This window comes from Xenopus laevis, chromosome 5S (assembly GCF_017654675.1).
Source record: "Xenopus laevis strain J_2021 chromosome 5S, Xenopus_laevis_v10.1, whole genome shotgun sequence".
Taxonomy (NCBI): Eukaryota; Metazoa; Chordata; class Amphibia; order Anura; family Pipidae; genus Xenopus; species Xenopus laevis.
The window spans coordinates 44,756,774-44,777,059 of NC_054380.1; the positions used below are offsets into that span (position 1 = coordinate 44,756,774).

General features: G+C 37.2%; 1 protein-coding gene across 1 annotated transcript in view; it reads right to left on the reverse strand.

Moving 5' to 3' along the window:
• The window catches only part of agpat4.S (1-acylglycerol-3-phosphate O-acyltransferase 4 S homeolog), a gene marked incomplete at its 5' end in the record, with an annotated part of 29,325 nt that extends 9,324 nt beyond the window's left edge, over window positions 1–20,001 (reverse strand). Inside the window, 4 exon segments of the mRNA NM_001091572.1 lie at window positions 2,672–2,825; window positions 4,094–4,255; window positions 13,177–13,346; window positions 19,762–20,001. Coding sequence (NP_001085041.1) covers window positions 2,672–2,825; window positions 4,094–4,255; window positions 13,177–13,346; window positions 19,762–19,939 — 664 coding nt within the window.
• Between the last annotated feature and the right edge of the window lie 285 nt (window positions 20,002–20,286).

The following is a 20,286-nucleotide window of genomic DNA, read 5'->3' on the forward strand; positions in this document are numbered from 1 at the left end:
GGCTGAATGCAACAAACATTTCATGCTTCATGGGACCTAATAGTATCCTGTTGCTAAAAGCCTTTTCCACTTCTGTAAAACAGGACATGAACAGGACAATTGCTAATTGTAAAGTGTTCATTCAGTTAGATGAAATTGTAAAGTGTTCAGTTAAATGAAATACTATAGAATGCACTATAACTTTCACTCTACAGAATGACTTCAGCTGCCAAATAGTTTCAGGCGGACAATGTTCCAGTCAACACGACAAATGCATAATACCTCAATTATAAGTCAAGGTAACAGAAGATGGAATTTCCCATTTGACTGGTGTAATGTATTTGTGCCAAGTTACAAATGAGCAGTTAGTTTTTGTTAGCAGCATATGCTAAGGTATTTCAGATCCCCAAGAGATAAGGCATTTACGAAATAATTCAGAGAGCTTCAAAATTACTGTACCAGAGCTGTGTGTATCCCTGCATTAAATTTATTTAAAATAAAGTTTGTATTTGCAGCATAAACAACATATTAAAGCAGATTAGGGGGGCAAATTATTCATATTTAAGAAATATATGACAAATGTAAAATATATAGTGAATAAAGTACCCCCTATAGTAAAATATAAGGATATTATAAATCACAGAGAAGTTTCATAACTATATACAGGTCATGGAACTCTGAGGTTACTTCTAATATCCTTATATTTTCCAACAAGGGGTACTTTATTTATTATAATACACAAGTTTTAGTGAGTCATGTGTCAAAAATGACATCACTACTCACTGTGTATAACTGATGACATTACTAGTCACAGTTTATAAGGATATCATTTAAGATATTCATGGATTTTGTGTGTTATATTTATAAAAGTGGAGATTGAGAAGTGAAGGACTCAACTTGGATTATGTTAAGTACTCAACAAACTCTTCCTTCTGGTGTATTTAGTATTCGGTCAACTCCTTAAATAAATTCAGTACATCCTTATAAAAACAAACACATTTTTAAAAGGTGGAATATTGGGATAACTGTATTTGTTTCATTTTCTTTCTACCTTGCTGAAAATATAAAAAATAACATATGCCCTTATTAAACACTTGCTTTATAGTCCATCTCTTTTATGGGACACAACCTTTGATAACGGGTGCCTAGATTTGCTCCAAAAATGTTGCAAAAAAATAAACAAATAAAATAGTAACAGACAATAATTTGCACTTCTGCAGATGAAGGGTAATGGCTATACGGTTTGACTTTACACTGACACATACTGTACTTCAACAATAACTATTGTACAGCTGTTCTGCTCATCTTTGGGTTTTAGCACGCAGGGACCTGCCCCACTTGTGGAAGCAAGGCAGATATACATAAAGTGGTACAGAATAAGAGGGTCTCAATGCTGGCCAAAAGTCACTATGAAGTGAAAGACACAATACAAAGTCAAGGGAGTGAAAACAAAGCATATGTAATAAAAGGCACAAAGTTTGCCCAGGAACAGTAACCCACAAAGATGTTTGTATTTAAAGGGATTCACACTGGCTTGTTTTTTTTTCTTTTTTTCTTTTGTATGTGCAAATAATGACTCCAGAGTTAAGTGTGAGCACTGTAAAAACTAGCAGCTGGTCAACGTGACAATGTGGGTTAGACTGAGCGCTAGATATATATTTTATAAATGTATTGTTAGATATGTGAGTGTATCAATTATATATATACATCATAAAAGACCACATTTAATGAAATCTTTATTTTGCACCACAAAACTGTGAATCTGAAATACTGCCCCCCCCATGGGACCTTTTTCAAGGAGATATTATTTGAAAGGTTGAACTTGATGGACTATTGCCTTTTTTAATCCAAATTAATTAATGTAAACCTGAGTTGTAAGGCCAATTGTACACATTGATTCAACCACAGTAATCTTTTCAGAGAGAATCAGAGAGTATCCCTCACGTCAATGCTAGCATCTGCAACATTCCAGCAGTCCTCAAACAGCAGTCAAAACACTTTGTGAACCATTGGCCTTAAGCTGGCCATAGACGCAAAGATATGATCGGACGAATCGAGGATTTGTACAATTTTCGGACCGTGTGTGGAGAGTCCTGACATTTTTAGTCCGGCGGAGATCGGTCATTTGGTCGATTGGACAAGTAAAAAAATTTCTGTCGGCTGCCAATAATATCTCTGCATGTATTGCCGATCGTACGATTTTCAGTGGGAGACTGTCACTAGCTTTTGTTGGACATAACTTTCGTACGATTGCTGTCAGGGGCAGAACATCGGCTGATCTGTTCTTTTCTACTTAATTTGATCTGAATGGTTAGTGGCAGGTCGGGAGACGGGGAAGTCCGATCGTGCGATGATTCGCATGATCGGATCTTTGCGTCTATGGCCAGCTTAAGAGGGTTGGGGGTACATTTTTGAGGCAGAATGGTGAAAAATAGTTATTGTTTACTAGCAGATTTCATAGCAATCAGTGCATGTTATAGCTATAAGCTATAAGTCCATAGCCAAGTCAACACAGCAATAACATCCAAGGGGAAAGACGACCATGGAGTTTTGTCATTCTAAAGAGTTATTCCGTTATAACTATTGCAGGATTGTTGCTACTATGACAGCTTTAGTTGTATATTGAAATCTACGTTATTTAGTGACAGCAAATGAAATTTATTTGCCTTGGCTTCCCAGATGCTTTCCTTACCTACATTTCTCAAACTCTGCACAGTGACGGCAAATCCTTTAGTCCTTGGTAGCAGATGGTGCTTTAGCTTTGGGAGACCTTTGGCTTCTGCAACTTGCATACTGATTTCATGTTTCTTTTCTGTAAAACGTGTGCCCTCGCAATGGATCAAAAACTAAATGTGGAGAGAAAAAAAATGCATTCATGTACAAGATAAATGCAGATGAAAGTATGATAGGTATGGGACCTATAATCCAGAATGCTTGGGACCTGGGGTTTTCCAGATAACGGTAATTTGGCTCTTTATACCGTAAGTCTTATAGAAAATTATGCAAACATTAAATAAACCTAATAAGATGATTTTGCTTCCCAAAATTATGCAAACATTAAATAAACCTAATAAGATGATTTTGCTTCCCATGAGGATTAATACTATCTTAGTTTGGATCAAGTACAAGGTACTGTTTTATTATAACAGAGAAAAGGAAAATCATTTAAAAAAAATTATTTGATTATAATGGAATCTTAGGGAGGCCTTTTTGTCTCCCATAGAGAGCTTTCTGGATAATGGGTTTCCAGATAATGAATCCCATAACTGTACAGTTCAAGCTGAAAAAGAGATAGATATAAAAGGACATTGTATGAGAAAGAACGACCAGCAAATCATATACCCCCCTGGATGAAATTAAGTTATATGTTTACTTAATTTCTAAATTCTTAGGCCCTGGGCACATGGAGTGTTGACTGCTCTTATAGCCTGCATTTTCTGCAAGCTTTGAGAAGGGGATCTGACTCTCTTATACATCTAACTGCTTTTGAGTTTCAGGCTGATCTCCGCTTCAAGCGAAAGCTGTAGAGCTACAGGGAGATGCAGCAGGGTTCAAACAATGATGACCTATATGAATGATATATTAATTGCACATCAGATGTGTGTCCCTTAAGACAAAGATTCTTTATTCTTATTGAAATGCATATACCATTGTCTATGAATACATTTAAAATTAAAAATGTAATCAAATTAAATTACACAAAAAAAGACTGTAGCAAACACTACACCTTATATTACATAAGCCCCAAACAGTCCAGAAGTGACACGGGCCTATTGTTGATCACAGGGCTTTAAGTAAGACGATTGCCAAAGAATTCCAAGTACAAGAGGTATTTTGGCAAAAATGTTAATACACATTACTTACTTGTGTTTGTCCTATGCTGCAATACCAACACAAAGCACTTACTGGAACACTATTACATAATATGAGACTCATTACCAAGTGCATCTTATTATGTATGTAGTACACATTTGAAAATGAACATTCAAGATATGCATAATTAAAGTCTAACTAGATATAGGCATAATTTAGTATTACCTACTGAATCCTACATTTTTGCCAGAAGGAAAATGTCCCTTTTATTACACAATAACAGTTTGCACTTATTACTTACCCAAAAATGTTCTGGATAATCCCTAAGATTATATAAACCTTGTATAACTGTTTTCCTGTCTTCTTCCCATTTCCTTTTGCAGAACACGATTTCTAGGAAGTACCACATCCAACCAATCACAGGTACATAGAAAAGTTCTTTCTTTGCCAGCACCTTCGAACTCTGACAAAGAAAACAAAAATGTGGAGAATTAAGGAATTTACAAATTGACTCTTAAGAGACTTTTAGAGAACAATTGTGTACAATGAAAACATTTAAGAATTAGTATATCTTTGTAATGCATCTTTACTATTCCACAGGAGTAATAGTCTGTTAATATAACAAAATATTTGTACTGTATGTATAACACATTATTTCATCCAGAATTGCATTGTGATGTTGTTTACTTACACACAGCCAAAGCAATCAGTGTTAATATTCATGGGAAGAGATACATAAAGCTAACATTCAGAGAGTGGTGCCAGTGTGAGTTTACATCAAGATGGGACAGGAATGAGATGGACATCACCCTACTATCCAGTGGGAGAAATAAGGGCACGCCTTGTGCTGCTTGTGTCACTGGATGCAGGGAAAAATACCTCAGGTTGGATGAGAGCATTTTTTTACCCATTTCAGGGTAGAAAGGAGAGGATAGTAAGCATCATTAGGAAATTAACAACCATTATATCAAACATTTAAGGCTACAAGGCATGGCTGCAAATTAAATATTCACCAAATAGTGTTCAGCCTGCCCCTTATTCACCACTGTAGATAGACTGCCACAAAGCTTGGGAACCTCTGGCTTAAATGATGGCATAAACAATCAGCCAGCACTCACCAAGTTAACTTTCAGAAAAAGTCATGGTGCACATCAAATGGTATCCACTTCAACCACCTCAAAGTATCCAAAATGTAGCAGACAGCACCATCAAAGGATATATTTAAAAAGCCTCTATTTGCTTCTCATGGCTTTATAATCTGGACAGATACAACATTTCTAGCCAACATGCTTGATAAAGGGCCACATGTTGGCTTGAAACGTTGTATCTGTCCAGATTATAAAGCCATGAGAAGTAGTGATGTGCGGGCCAACCCGATACCCGCGGGTTTACCCTCAGTGAGTTCGGGCCGGCCTTGCATGCTCCTTACCGGGACCTTCCAAATGCCATCTTCAGAGTTGAGTTTTTATACACGCGCACCTCTCTCCCTGCCCCTTTTGTGACGTCATCGGTGGAGCGAGTCTATAAAAGAGACCGGGAAGTCGGGCTTGGGTGGTGGGATGGCAGGTGTGGGTTGGGAAAAGGCCGACCCGCACATCACTAATGAGAAGCAAATAAAGACTTTTTAAATCTATCCTTTGATGGTACTGTCTGCTAAATGTTGGATACTTTAATGATGGCATACTTTTTTTTTCTGCAAATATTGTCATTCCACCTTACCATGTATATTTCAGGCAGCATGCTTTTATGTTTGAGTGAAGCGAGATGCAGTGCCTGAAAGGCTGTGTACAAACAAAAGAAGCCCTGCCTTCACTGTTCTATCACATATTATTTGCTTATAAACATTTTATTTATATGTGTGTATATATATATGTGCGTGTGTGTGTGTGTGTGTGCGTTTCTGAAGGTGGAGCTTCTTGCTTGCCCAGAGCATTCATTTTAATTAATATTTTCATGCATACCCATACGAGGCTACCACATTATTTGATATTGTAATGATGAGCCTGGAAATTCTCTATGTTAACTACTTATCTTTCCCAAGTGCCCATTCACCATGACTTATTAATCTGCTGTGGAGAATACCTCAGGAAAGGGAAACAATACAGCATGAATTAAATTCAGTCATGCACATGAGGAATATTCTGTGCTCCACATATTTTAAGATACTGATAGAAAGAGGATAATTTCACTTTAATTAAAAGACGCCACATTTTTGAACACTATATCCAAGGAAAAAATATTTTCAGCATATTTACAGAAAGACTCTCGAGCAAATGGTGTCCATATATAAATAACCCTCTGTAAATAACATGAAAATAGACATCTCATGTTCCCAAGAGCAGTAAAACCGGGGAAGCATGGAGTTATTTGTTGTCACAGCTATTAGAACAGAGCCCAATTAGAGTGGAAATTTCTTCAGCACCCTTGTCTTGGAGAAATAAAATGTATTTAAATCAATTCCAAGATGTGTATAGACAGCATCACATCTACAGTACATACATAAACTATAATTAGAGAACATACTAAGCACGCAAAATGCAATGGTAACAAACCATTTTGTCTGTTTTTCGAAACTAACCATACAGTTGTAACATCTACTAATTTAATTGGAATTTAAGAACAACATGCGCTCTAATATGTTTTGCATAATAATTAACAATCAAAGGAGTAGTATTATGCAGTGGTGGAACTACCAGCGTAGCTAGGTGTGCAAATCTGCCATGGAGATCGCGTCAGGAGGGTGATTATGCTCACAATAACTGGAATAATGGCTCAACTGCATTAAGTAATATGGAATAGATGAGAATTAAGAACTTTTTTTAAGATGAAGACACCACCTTTTTTCTCCCAAGCAGCGGGAACTAACTTATATGCACCCCCTGACCATACACAAAGCTAATCAGTTGTCATCTCCAAATCCTCATGGTTGCAAATCACATGAATGGACATTTCAAAAAAACCCAGTCCACCAATTATATTAGTACCTTAAAGATCTTTCAAATTTTTCTTCCAAAGCACATTAAAAGCATTTAGCATCCTTACAAAATACAAACCATTGATCCAAGGTAAAAAAACTATGCAAGGCTTTGTGGCGCCACTGGGATTCTGGAAATGTGCATATAATGTATCTAAAACACAGATGTAATAGTGGAAAAGTCAAAATTCCAGTTTGTCCTTTTTTTCTTGATTTTAGAGAAAACACAGTGAAAAAACTGACTATACTCAAGAATAATCTTTGAAAATTCAAATAGTTGTGATTTATAAGAATTTTTTTTAAAGTTACCAGAAAAAAAGTGGCAATTTATTTTTTCCACATTTATTAAATTTTGTTTAAAATGAATGCAACAATAGGATTTTCACTTGTGAGTTTTCTGTCACTTTTTTTCTTAAATGAGCTAGTGCCTTAAAGATTTATCAAGGAAGTGCAAAAAAAATAGGTGCAAAGTTTCCCGTTAGTGCTTGCAGTGTGCTTTTACATAGCTTTGGTTAATGGGGGCCTTAATCACGGTCGCCTGCAATGCTAAAGTTTTTAAGGATCAAAAATTGGTATCCCTTCTTTGTTACAAGACACCTTTGGGATCTGTTATTTGCAAACTCTTATTATGCAGAAAGCTCAAACAGACAAACAAATTTTGCCATAGAAATTTAAAAGACATGGTTCTTCATACTGCAAAAGATTCTTAATCCAAAAAACCCAGGTCCCAGACATTATAGAAACAGATATAAGACGTAAAATTAAATTTTTTATGTTTTTTACTGATAAGTATAAATATATACAATAAAATTATTTTAAAAAATGGATCAGTGTTAATTTTTAGAATTGTAGTAAGACAGTTAACGTATTCTATATAGTTACAGAATATTCTGAATTAAGTATTTCATAAAAACACACACAGTTTACCACATATTCTTAAAGTTATGCTGTTATTAAATAGTAGACTAATGCTGCTGACAGAAAAAAAAAACGGATGTGCGAGGTCGGCCCAAACCCGCCCGACCCATGGGTATAGGCCCAACCTGCACATCACTACTTAGCTTTGCTAATGCTGTTCTGCACATAATTTTTTCCGTATTTTCTATTTTAGATTTAGTAAAACACTCTGCTCTGCATCAGCTAAAGATTTATTCTAAGGCTAAGGCCACACAGGGGCCAAAATCAGCTAGCTGAAATATGTTTCCTTCCTCTCTTTTCAGCATTTAATTGCCTCATCGCAGACTTAGACTGACTTAGTCGGATTTCAGCTCAAAATGCAGAGACTCGCGGTTCTTCGTTGAAACCAGAGTCAGTTTGCGCCAATCCGATTCAATGTGGAAAAGAGAGGAGGCTAGTGCTAGGGCTGAAATCAGCCAACATATTTCAGCTAGTTGATTTTGGCCTTCATGTGGACCTAGTCTTAGGTTTGGGGTCCTAAGTTTGAATCCAGCCAGGGCTCTATGTACAAGTCATTTGTAGGGTATACCCATGTTTGAAGGTTTATGCCCACACTCCATTAATATAAAGCCAAGTTAATTGTTACTTAAAAAAAATGAATATAAAAGTGTGTGTTTACAGATTCTTAGATTCTGCTTTTAATGGGAACACATTTAGAAAGGTTTGGTGGGCATTACAATGCTTACAATTAAATGTGCAGTGCAAAGGTGAACAACCCCTTTATCAGTTGAGTTAACAAACCTTCTTATATTGCAGGCTGTGTAAAATTAACAACAACAAATGCACAAAATATAATACTACTCTGCACTGAGCCACCTGGTGCAGCTTACAAGAAAATCTTTATACACCATTATATGGAGAAAAAAAGATCATGTCTGGTAATTGTAATACACAATACTTATCGCAAAGAATACATTTGATTTAGGTTAAAAAAAATTAAAACGCAGTATAGCTGTGTTACGAGGAAAGATATGCCAGAAATATGGGCAAATGCATAATGAGTTTTTTTGTACATTTCAAATCGGGATTGTATGACATGCAAACAGTCTGTGTCTGAACACTCCAATTATGTCCTTGAAAAAAGCTGAAACTTATAGTTCACAGTTTATTAGCATCCCCACAAACATCTCATTATCAATAGCAATGCCTTTCTGAGGGACATAAAGGAAGGTTATGCAAATGAACTGCATTTTAGACATGAGTGAAGACAAGCATTAATCCAGTACACAGGGTTTATCATTGCCTGTCAGTATTTCAGGTCAGTGTCCATGCAGACTCTTAGATTAAATACAGGCTGCATGCACGGGAGCCAACCTGAAATTATAAACTCACCAGTCATGTGAAATCCAGCAAGCAACTGCAATGAAATTGCAACTACATATCTGGTTGAAGTAGGAAATACAAAAACAATGAAGCAGTTTTATTTAAAAAAAATACATCTACTTTCACAACCAAGAAAAAATGACATTTCCTATATTTTTTAACTGTCCTCCTAATGTTCTAATTTGCATCTGAGAATGTTTGAAACAAGCACCTCCTTAAACAAAGTCCCTCAGCTTCTCAGTGTACTGGGTCTTAACTTATTTTTAGGATAAAATACATACATACATACATACATATGTATATATATACACACACACACACACACACACACACACATATATGAAATAAAGATATAGGATCCACCTTCTACGTAGCTTTAAAAGTTTAACCACTTGCTTTAGGCAAGGCCATATTTTCGATTTAGGCATTTGAGGGACATGCATAGGGCCACATATTTAGTCCAATTGGTGAACGCACAAAGACTTGTCTTGTACATGCACCGACTGGGGTGGCGAGCAGGTGGGATGCCAGTGCCTAAGGCAGCATCAGACATAGATGCAATGCTCGAGTGCATATAGGCAATCTGTGTATACTCAATATGGGAAAACTGCGGGGCTCAATTAATTCATGCAAGAGTTCTGGTTTTATCCACTCCACACCTTAACTAAGCAAACATAATTACAAGCAATGTATTATTTATGATCTGAACATAAACTAGCAGCCCAAAATAATGATGTTATTTTCAATGTTCGCAGATCATCCTGGTAGGTAATGGATTTCTAGGAAATGTCTTCTTTTGGCAACCCTAATAAATGATATAAAGTCATGTCATGGAATGGACAGTTTCATCAAGAATGTCCTTAAAGTGGTTCTTCGCCTTCCAACACTTTTTCCACTTCAGTTAGTTTGTGACCATTTTTCTACTGTAAAGTTTCATTTTTCACCTCTTTATGACTTTCTTTATGACTTTCTAAAGCAGCTCTGAAAGGGTCACTGACACTGACTGTAAGGGGCAGAATTATCATGGGTCGAATTTCGAAGTGGAAAAACTTCGAAATTCGACCATCGAATTTGATTACTTCGACTGCGAATGTCGAAGTCGAAGGTTTTTTTATCGAATTTGTCTATTTTAAGTCGAATGGAAATCGTTTGATCGTACAATGAAATCCTTCGAACAGAACGATTTCATCGATCTATCAAGCGATTTTCCTTCAACTTCTAAAGACTTAGCCAAATGTTGGCTATGGGTTCTAGGAGGTCCCCATATGCTAACATAGCAATTTGGCGGGTTTAACATGGCAAAGTCATCTTAAACCCTTACGTCGATTTTCGAAGTCGAACTTTTTTACTTCGAATCAAAGTCGAATTTAGGCCTATTTGATGGTCAAAATACCCAAAAAATTGTTCAAAATTCGAAGTTTTTAACTTCGAAAATTCACTTTGACCCTTCGAATCTGCCCATAACTGTTCTAAACGGATACATTAATTTATACATTTCTTATCTTTGTCTCCTGCTGAGTAGAATCCCTAAGTTTCATTAAAGACGGCTTGTTATGTAATATGGTAGTTGCCAATATTACACAAATACGATTTACAAATAAAATCAACTAAAGTAGCAAATTGGAACAGTTCAGAATCTGCACCTGGAATACTGAGCTGCCAGACTAAAACACAAGAGACAGAGAATTTTAAAACTTCAATAGAGGAAAAACAGTAAAAACAAAAATGGAAGGAAATTGAAAAAAAATTATTTCTAGTGAACAATCTGAAAAAACAAACTGGAAAAAAGTGTTTGGAAGGTGTAAAAGATTTTAATACTTACACTCATTTTATGTGTAATGGAACAAAAAAGGCACTGTGGGGACATGATTACTCTTTACAAGTACATTAGAGGACATTATAGGACATTATATATGGAAACATTTAATTAAAGCAATGACAATGGTTCTTTACAGTGAGGTTGTGGAATACCCTGCTGGGAGATGTTATGTTATGTTAGCCAATTCTTTTAACACCTTTAAGAGTGGCTTGGATGACTTCTTGAACAAGGATAATATGCAAGGCTACAGAGATATCAACATCTACAGTTAGTTTAGTATAGGTTTGAATGTACCGTATGCAAGATTGACTAACCCAATAACTATGTAACAACGTAACAGTATACAGGGTTTATAACCCATTCCTGGGTTACAATAATTGAGGAATTTAATGTAAGAACACCAACAGTCAAAATATAACGGCAGCAAGTCACATTTGCTAGTGCTTTCCTCAATTGTACCAGAATTACACAAGAAGTTATAGTGAGTCTTTGTTACCCCCAGAAAAATGAATGAGTGGCACCTAGAAGAATCCCTAATTCATTCAATATTACCTTTTAACCCAAGGACCAGATAAGCAAGAGTAATGGGAAGGACATTTATTCATCTACCTTGTGAAATTCTTTTTATGCACTAATTTATTATTTTTATTATATTATTTATTTCCAATGCAGCTCAACTTTGCTTTTCTTTGCTTCATTAGAAGAGTTTAATTGCACTCAGAGAAATGACTGTACGGAGAATACTTTAAAGGGGTCGTTCAACTTTTGAGTTAACTTTTAGCATGATGTAGAGAGTGCTATTGTAACACAATTTGCTTTAATTTTTAATAATTTGTGGGTTTGGAGTTATACTGTATAGCTTTTAATTCTACAGCTTTCCAGTCTAAATTTTCAGCAATCTGGTTGCTAGGGTTCAACCTATTCTAGCAGCCATGCACTGATTTCAATAAATAAGCAATAAAAAGTAGCAATAACAATACATGTGTAGCCTTACAGAGCATTTGTTTTTAAATGGGGTCAGTGACCTCCTATTTGAAAGCTTTAAAGACTCAGAAGAAGGATGCAAATAATTCAAGAACTATAAATAAAATAGGAAGGCCACTTGAAAAGTTGCTTAGAATTTGCCATTCTATAACATACTAAGGCACAGATTTATTAAGGGTCAAAGTGAAAATTCGAATTGTGAATTATTCAAACTCGATTTGATTTTTAATTCGAATGTAGAGATTTATAGTATCATACTCTGGCCCTTTAAGAACTCAAATTCGACTATTCGCCACCTTAAAGCTGCCGAATTTCTGTAGAAGTCAATGGGAAAGGTCCAGGGATAAATATGGAGATGTTTCAGTCTTCCTGACATTAAAGATTTTTAAATTCAATTCAAGTTTTTCTAATTCGAATCAAATTCAATTCAAGTTTTTGGGTCGATTCAATTCATCCGAGCTGAGAAAATACGATTGTATTAATAAATTTAAATTGGTCGAATATCGAGTTTATGGAAGTTTTAAAAAAAAAAAACAACTCACTGGAATTTGAAATCCGACCTTTGATAAATGTGCTTCTAAAAGTTTACTCAAAGGTGAACCACCCCTTTAAAAGTTTGTTATATGACTTCTAATGTCTATAAAAAGCAATTCACTGGGAATGCAAGTGCTAGAGCTCAGTTGGAGAGAAGGAGCTGCTCTGTCCTTGGCGTCTGCCATTGCTACCTGACTTGCACATCTGAATGATGAAAATTACATGCATGTTATGTTCCAAGGATTGCCACCCAGTCTGTATTTTACGGTCTTAGCCGGTAAAACACCTACCAAGGCTGGTATTACAAATTTACTGGCAATGTAGGTGCCGGTAAATTTGTAATACCCTTAACAAAACCACTTGGCCCGCTTCCAATGCTCTGGAAATGTAACTGCTCTCCTCCTTCTGGCCATTGGCGCAACGTGGCCCGTCCCCTTTTTGGTCACTGCCTGCCCCCTTTGCATCACGGCCCGCCCCTTTTGTTCACGTCCCCACCACCGGACAGTAGAAAATTTATGAAAAGGTGGCAACCCTATATGTTCCTCATTAACATAATGCTGCTGAACACAGCCATGTATTCATCCAGAAAATGTAGGTTTTTCTGGAGCACAGAACCTGTTCTGGAACTCCAGAACCTGTGCCTAAAGCCTGTATCGATCTTGTATTGACCCTTAAAATGGTTTTTTTTTTTACATTTCTAAAGCTACGCTTTGCTTATATACCTGAGAGAATTAAACATTTTCTAAAAGGCATAAATGCAAACTGAATGTCAGAATTTCATTTAAATACTCACCCCTAAAACACCAAATCTCTCACAAAAATTCCAACCACAGAGAAAGTCTATTTCGAAGTTGTGATTAAGGACTACTATTGCATTTTCTTTGCCATATTTGGTGTAGTTTTCAAGCTCAGTATAGAGTGTACAATCCGTATCCGACCACCAGTCTAATAGCATCACCAGCTCTAGGAGGAAAAGCATGCATAGATTAGTAAAAAAAAATCTATATGAGATAAGATATCTACAATGTACATTATTCATTAGATATGAGAAATTCTACTACTGGCTAATGCAGTGACAAAAAAGGTATTTTATGACGCCAACTTCAACTGCAGAGTACAATTTTGGTATGTTTGCATTTTTTTCATCGATAATGCAGTGTTTTCCTCACATTTCCAGCGTAATGATGTGTTAAAACTCAAGCATTGTGCTTTAACGCTTGCACCAGCACTGGAAAAATATGTAATTTCTGGCACTCAGCAATAAAATGACATCTGCACCTGATTCGCAAAAGGAGAAGGGAAAAGTGCCTGGTGCAAAACCATATTGGGGGGAAGGGGGAGCTCAATTTCACAAAGTGTGTTTACTACAGTATGCACAACAGTACACGCTATGAAGATCTCTTCAGATGCACAGCTTTCTGCAGTTCTTGCCTCTTTTCACCCTTCCTGTATCAGCCACTAACTCTTCAAGGGTTAAACATCTAGATTTGATAAATGAGATATAAAATTAACATTTTGTTTAAATGGGTTGTTCACCCTTAAATTAAGCTGTAATATGATGTATAGACTTCAATTCTAGACAATATACAATTGGTTTTCATTTCTTATTATAATTTTTGTTTTTAAAAAATGATTTTGCTTTTTGTTGAGCACCTCAACAGCAGCTATCTTGTTGCTGGTTTGAAAGAGAGATATGAATATGAATAGAGGGGGGCTAAATACAAGTCATAAAAAGTAACAATAAACCTCACAGAGAAATTGTTTTTCGTCTGCTGGGGTCAATGACCCCCCCCCCCCCCGACTTGAAAGCTGCAAAGAGTCAAAAGACAAAGGCAAGTAATTAAAAAAACATAGAAAATAAAAAAGGATGACAAAAACTTGCTAACAATAGGCCATTTTATAACATGCTAAAAAGTAACCTGATGTTGAACTAAATGAAAGCAGAATGTGTGCATGCCTTTTTGCACAAATTTGACAAAATCTTCAGCAGTGTAGAAGACAGCTCTGCTCTAGCCAAGACTCAATTTCCTACAATGCCTTGCACGTTTCTTCACAAGTATGTTTATCGACTAGCTTCTGATACTTTGTTTTAGAACTAACAGTGCAGGGAATAGCAAGCAACAGACAGATAGTGGATCCAATAACAATTACATTTGCAAGTCACTTCAATGAATATAAAATAGAAATCTGTGTTCTTGGTGCTGTATGGGAGATCCCTAGGGTTGCCAACTATTGAGGCTAATCTTACCAGCTTGCTGTGGTGTGCATTCTGAGGTGACAATGTGGGGGTTGGGCATTAACATCAGAAGCCATTGATTGGGGGCACATAAAGGAGCTATATGTGGTAGGATGTGGGAGGTGGTCTGCTATCTAAAAGGTTCATTGAAATGAGGGAAGCAAGGGAAATACAAATTTATTGGCTAGGCCGGTCAAATACTGGCCAAGTGGCAACCTTAGATGAACGTGGTGCTGTGCGAAATGTGAGTCAGATGTCTGATGGGTTGTTGTGGGGGAGATTTTAGTAAACTTCCTACAACTTTGACTGTTGTGACTTAAGGTTCCCATTAGTTCCAATTTCCATGGGACAGGACTGTTAGAGTTGGATTCAATTATTAGTTAAGTGGATAGAATAATTTGCAGTACAGATTGCTACAACCGAACAGTTTGCTGTCTTCCTGGTGCCAGGGTTCAGCATGTGTTTGATCGGGTAGACAAATTATTGGGTGGGGCTGGCCATGACCCAGCTGTCCTAGTACACGCAATTAATGGTAGATGAAGGACCTTTAAGAATGACTTTAGGCATCTAGGCTTGTAGATTAATGGTCTTCCAATGTCCTTTTTTGGAATTTTTGCCTGTGCAAGTTTAGGAAGACAGTGGGAGCTTAGGGAGTTAAATATGTGGCTGAAGTCTTGGTGTAGTTCCTAGAGCACCGGGATTGCACCTCAATGGAAGGGGGTCCCACTGTGCTAAGGAAATGAATGGCTAAGAGGTTGGTTGAGTGTTTAAACTAGACAAGGGTGGGTGAGTGAGCCACAGTATTATGGGGAAGCTGGGGTAGACTATTCAGTGGGATTAGTAAGGTATCATGGGAGAGATCCCTTTGTTACAAGAACAGGCTAACAGTAACTTTAAATCCAAGTCTCCATTAAATATTGTAAAAAGAGCGAAAAGTAGTAACCTGCTGGCAAATGCATAGAGTGTGTCAGGTAAAAAGGAAGAGCTAGAATTAATTGAATGCATTACAAACTATGATGAAATTGGTATCACCCAGACCTGGTGGGATGAAACATGTGGCTGGGCTGTCATTTTAAATGGCTACACCCTTTTAAGGAGGGTCATAGTGATTTAAAAGGGTGGATGAGTTTGTCTTTATGTAAAGCCTGAATTAAAACCATGCTCTAAAGAAATAAACATGGATGGCACTGGGGAGGGTGTGAAATCCATTTAGGTTGAAATTTCGACTGGGCAAAGGTCACATAGAAAACGATCATTGGTGCATGCTACAAATCACCTTGATTAAGTGACAAGAACGAGGTCCAACGACTATTACAAATGGAGGCTTCTTCACATATAGTTCAAGTTATTATTATGGGTGATTTCAATTATTTAGACATTGACTGGAGTAATGGGGTTGCCAAGCTTGTACAAGAACCTACTAGGAATGACTCTCTTTTAGTAACTAATAATACTGAACTCATCTCTAGCATATGCGTTGGTGAGAATTTAGGGAACAGTGATCATAACATGGTCTCCTTTGAGATTATGTTGCAGAAACAACTAAAACACTAAATTTTAGTGTTTTGTATGTGCAAACTTTGACAGTATTAACTGGGAAAGGTGTTTCAGTCAGTAAAGTAATGTAGGGCTCTGTAGTCAGCTCTTTGCTTTTCAACTTGTTTCTTAAAGGACCAGTAACATCAAAAAAATTTTTTAAAAAATTCGTTAGTATACAACGAAAAAATAACACCAAGACAAATTAAAGTTTAAAATAGCAAAGCCTTTATTAAGAAATAACTTACATAAACTCGACTTCCTGTCCTCTTCAGAAACGGCGAAAAGGCGACCATCCATTCTGCTGCGCTTGACTTCTCCTCCCTGGCTATTCACTGACAGCCATCTCATTCTCCAGCTCTTCTTCATCCTCCCAGGAGCAGCAGTAGGAATGCAATGTCGGCGGGCTCCCCGTTGGATTCACGAGGGGTGCAGGAAAGTAGAGGAGGGCAGTGCGTCCATTCCTGCCTTGAAGAACCGGTGCCGATACCGCAGGGTGTGTGTTCAGCGTGGTATATTAGCATGGAGTCCAGAAGCAGCCAGGAGAGGGGCCACATGAAGATGGAGCACTGAGTAGCTAACTCCGGGTTCGTCGCAACAGAGTCACCTGGTCGGTTATGTGCAGATCCGGGAAGAAAGGGATGTTCCTGGCCCACAGCGCTGAACAGTAACCGGCTGGCAGCTCGCAGATTTCCACAGCACTGAACAGTACCCGGCCGCCAGCTTGCAGATGTCCACAGCGCTGAACAGTAACCGGCCGGTATCTATATAATATGTGTTTGCGATATTTCCCAGCCCTGGCTGCACATTTCCTCTTCTATCACTTTGTTTTTGTCAGCGGTACAGCGAGGTAGTATGCCTCCGACTCAGCCAAACCCAGGCCAATACGCTCTCACCAACGGCGACCCCTTGAACGGCCACTGCTACCTGTCCGGATACATCTCTCTGCTGCTGCGGGCCGAGCCTTACCCCACGTCCCACTATGAAGCTGTCGGCCGGTTACTGTTCAGCGCTGTGGACATCTGCGAGCTGGCGGCTGGTTACTATTCAGTGCTGTGGAAATCTGCGAGCTGCTGGCCAGTTACTGTTCAGCGCTGTGGGCCAGGAACATCCCTTTCTTCCCGGATCTGCACATAACCGACCAGGTGACTCTGTTGCGACGAACCCGGAGTTAGCTGCTCAGTGCTCCATCTTCATGTGGCCCCTCTCCTGGCTGCTTCTGGACTCCATGCTAATATACCACGCTGAACACACACCCTGCGGTATCGGCACCGGTTCTTCGAGGCAGGAATGGACGCACTGCCCTCCTCTACTTTCCTGCACCCCTCGTTAATCCAATGGGGAGCCCGCCGACATTGCATTCCTACTGCTGCTCCTGGGAGGATGAAGAAGAGCTGGAGAATGAGATGGCTGTCAGTGAATAGCCAGGGAGGAGAAGTCAAGCGCAGCAGAATGGATGGTCGCCTTTTCGCCGTTTCTGAAGAGGACAGGAAGTGGAATTTATGTAAGTTATTTCTTAATAAAGGCTTTGCTATTTTAAACTTTAATTTGTCTTGGTGTTATTTATTCGTTGTATACTAACGAATTTTTGAAAAAAATTTTTTGATGTTACTGGTCCTTTAATGACCTAGATGTGGGCAATACAAGTTCTGTTTCTATTTTTGGTGATATTAAATTGGGCAGAATTATAAGTTCCATGCAGGATGCTGCCACTTTGCAGAGTGATTTGACTAGATTGGAAACTGGGCAGCAAACTGGAAAATGAGGTTCAATGTTGATAAATGCAAGGTTCTGCACTTTGGAAGAAATAACAAATGCAAGTTATACAATAGTTGGCAGTGTGTTGGGGGTTTCTTTACTGGGGGGGTTTTGTATATAACAAATTGTCTAATTCCAGACAGTGTCATTCTGTGGCTAGGTTCTGAAATATCCTGAAGGGTAATGTTGTGAGGGCTGATTCTTTTAATGCTTTTAAGAGTGGCTTGGATGATTTCTTGGGCAGACAGAATATCCAAGGCTATTGTGATACTAAAATCTATAGTTAGTATAGATATGGGTATATATAGTTTATGTTAATGTACTGAGAGGTCAGTGTAAGTGTGTGTATGTATGGATGCTAGGTTTCATTAGGAGGGGTTTAACGTGATGGACTTTGGTCTGGTTTCAACCCAACTTAACTATGTAACCATCTAAATCCCAACAGAATCAGGACCCTAATTTGCATATTCAAATTAGGGCACAGAAGGGTTACAAAGAAACAAGTGCAACAAATCCAATGCTGTAGAATTATAATGCCTTATGATTATTTTTTATATTCTGAACAGATCTATAATTTGACAGTAGTTGAAAAATATTTGGAACACATTTCTTATTGCTCACAATAAATATCACATTCATCAAGAACCCAAGAGTGTTGTCCTTAGTAATGTCCTAAAAATGTCAACTGACAAATAATGACTTTAAGAGTGCAAGGCATCACTCAAAAGGTATTCAAAATGGGGCCATTATGCAAACTGTGTTCTATGATTACAGCTTATATCTTTACAATATTTTCTTCAGCTGTGTGTTATTTATGCAGAATTCTAGTTTTAACAGTGAATAGTAATCCTGCAAATTCCTCCATCAGGTTGCAAGGCACAGGCAATATATATGCAGCCACAAAACAAGCAGCACTACAAAAGATTTATAAATAAGGCATTTTTTTTTTAAATAAAGTTTTCAATCTAAATCACTAGGATTGCCAATTGTTTGGGACTGTATATGGACTTTATTTGAGCTAGCACCAGGGTAAATGGCATTTTCCTTTGGAGTGCTCTATTAGACACTGCTGCAGTGCATGTAATATATATATATATATATATATATATATATATATATATATATATATATATATATATATATATATATATATATATATATAGAGATATATAGAGATATATAGAGATATATAGAGATATATAGAGATATAGAGATATAGAGATATAGAGATATAGAGATATATATATATATATATATATATATATATATATATATATATATAGAGAGATATAGAGATATATATATATATAGAGATATATATATATATATAGAGAGATATAGAGATATATATATATATATAGAGATATATATATATATAGAGAGATATATATATATAGAGATATATATATATAGAGATATATATATATAGAGATATATATATATAGAGATATAGAGAGAGAGAGAGAGAGAGAGAGAGAGAGAGAGAGAGAGAGAGAGAGAGAGAGAGAGAGAGAGAGAGAGAGAGAGAGAGATAGATAGATAGATAGATAGATAGATAGATATATAGAGAGAGAGAGAGAGAGAGAGAGAGAGAGAGAGATATACATATACATATATTCTTTATATTCCCATGAAAGAGGTCATAAAAAAAGTGTTCCAGGGCAATCCCCTGCTTTAGATGATGTAAGAACATGTTCATATTTTTATGGCCACATCCTGGTCAAGTATTCAGTTGACTTCCGTGTATCATATCATATGCCCACAAATGCCCATTGTTGCACTTATCTTGATGATTTTGTCAAAATAAATCTACAGACGGAGCAACAAATGTTTCATTCAATATCTTACGGCTTGATACGCAGTATGCGAGCCTGCAGTTTATCTTCCGGTAGAGCTGCTTGTTAAAAGGCCAAATGATAAGAGTGCAAAGCTGAATGAAATTTACTAAAAGTCCAGTTCCAATAAATACATAGCTGATAAAAAGGTGGCAAAGGAACTGAGATTTCAGAAATCCAGCGATGTCCATTCTAAAGGGATTGTAAAGCATTTGGTAACACAACCATCCAGACAGTCAGGAGGAAACCTGTGAAAAAGAGACAAGGACACATTAAATAGAAATAAAACACAACCAACGGTACAAGTAGGAATAAGCCAAATAAAAAAAAGAGAACACATGTTGATTAACTTAGTACATAATATTTCCTGACAGTAACCTATGGAAGCACTCTTGGTAGGATTATCAGAATTGTAGGTTAACATTATCTTCAGAACCATCAACACTGAACTACATAATTTTTCAACTTCAGGATTGTCATTTGCAAAGGGGCATGTCTTCTTATACTGTAATCCTGCTCACGCGGAGTACTTAGGCTG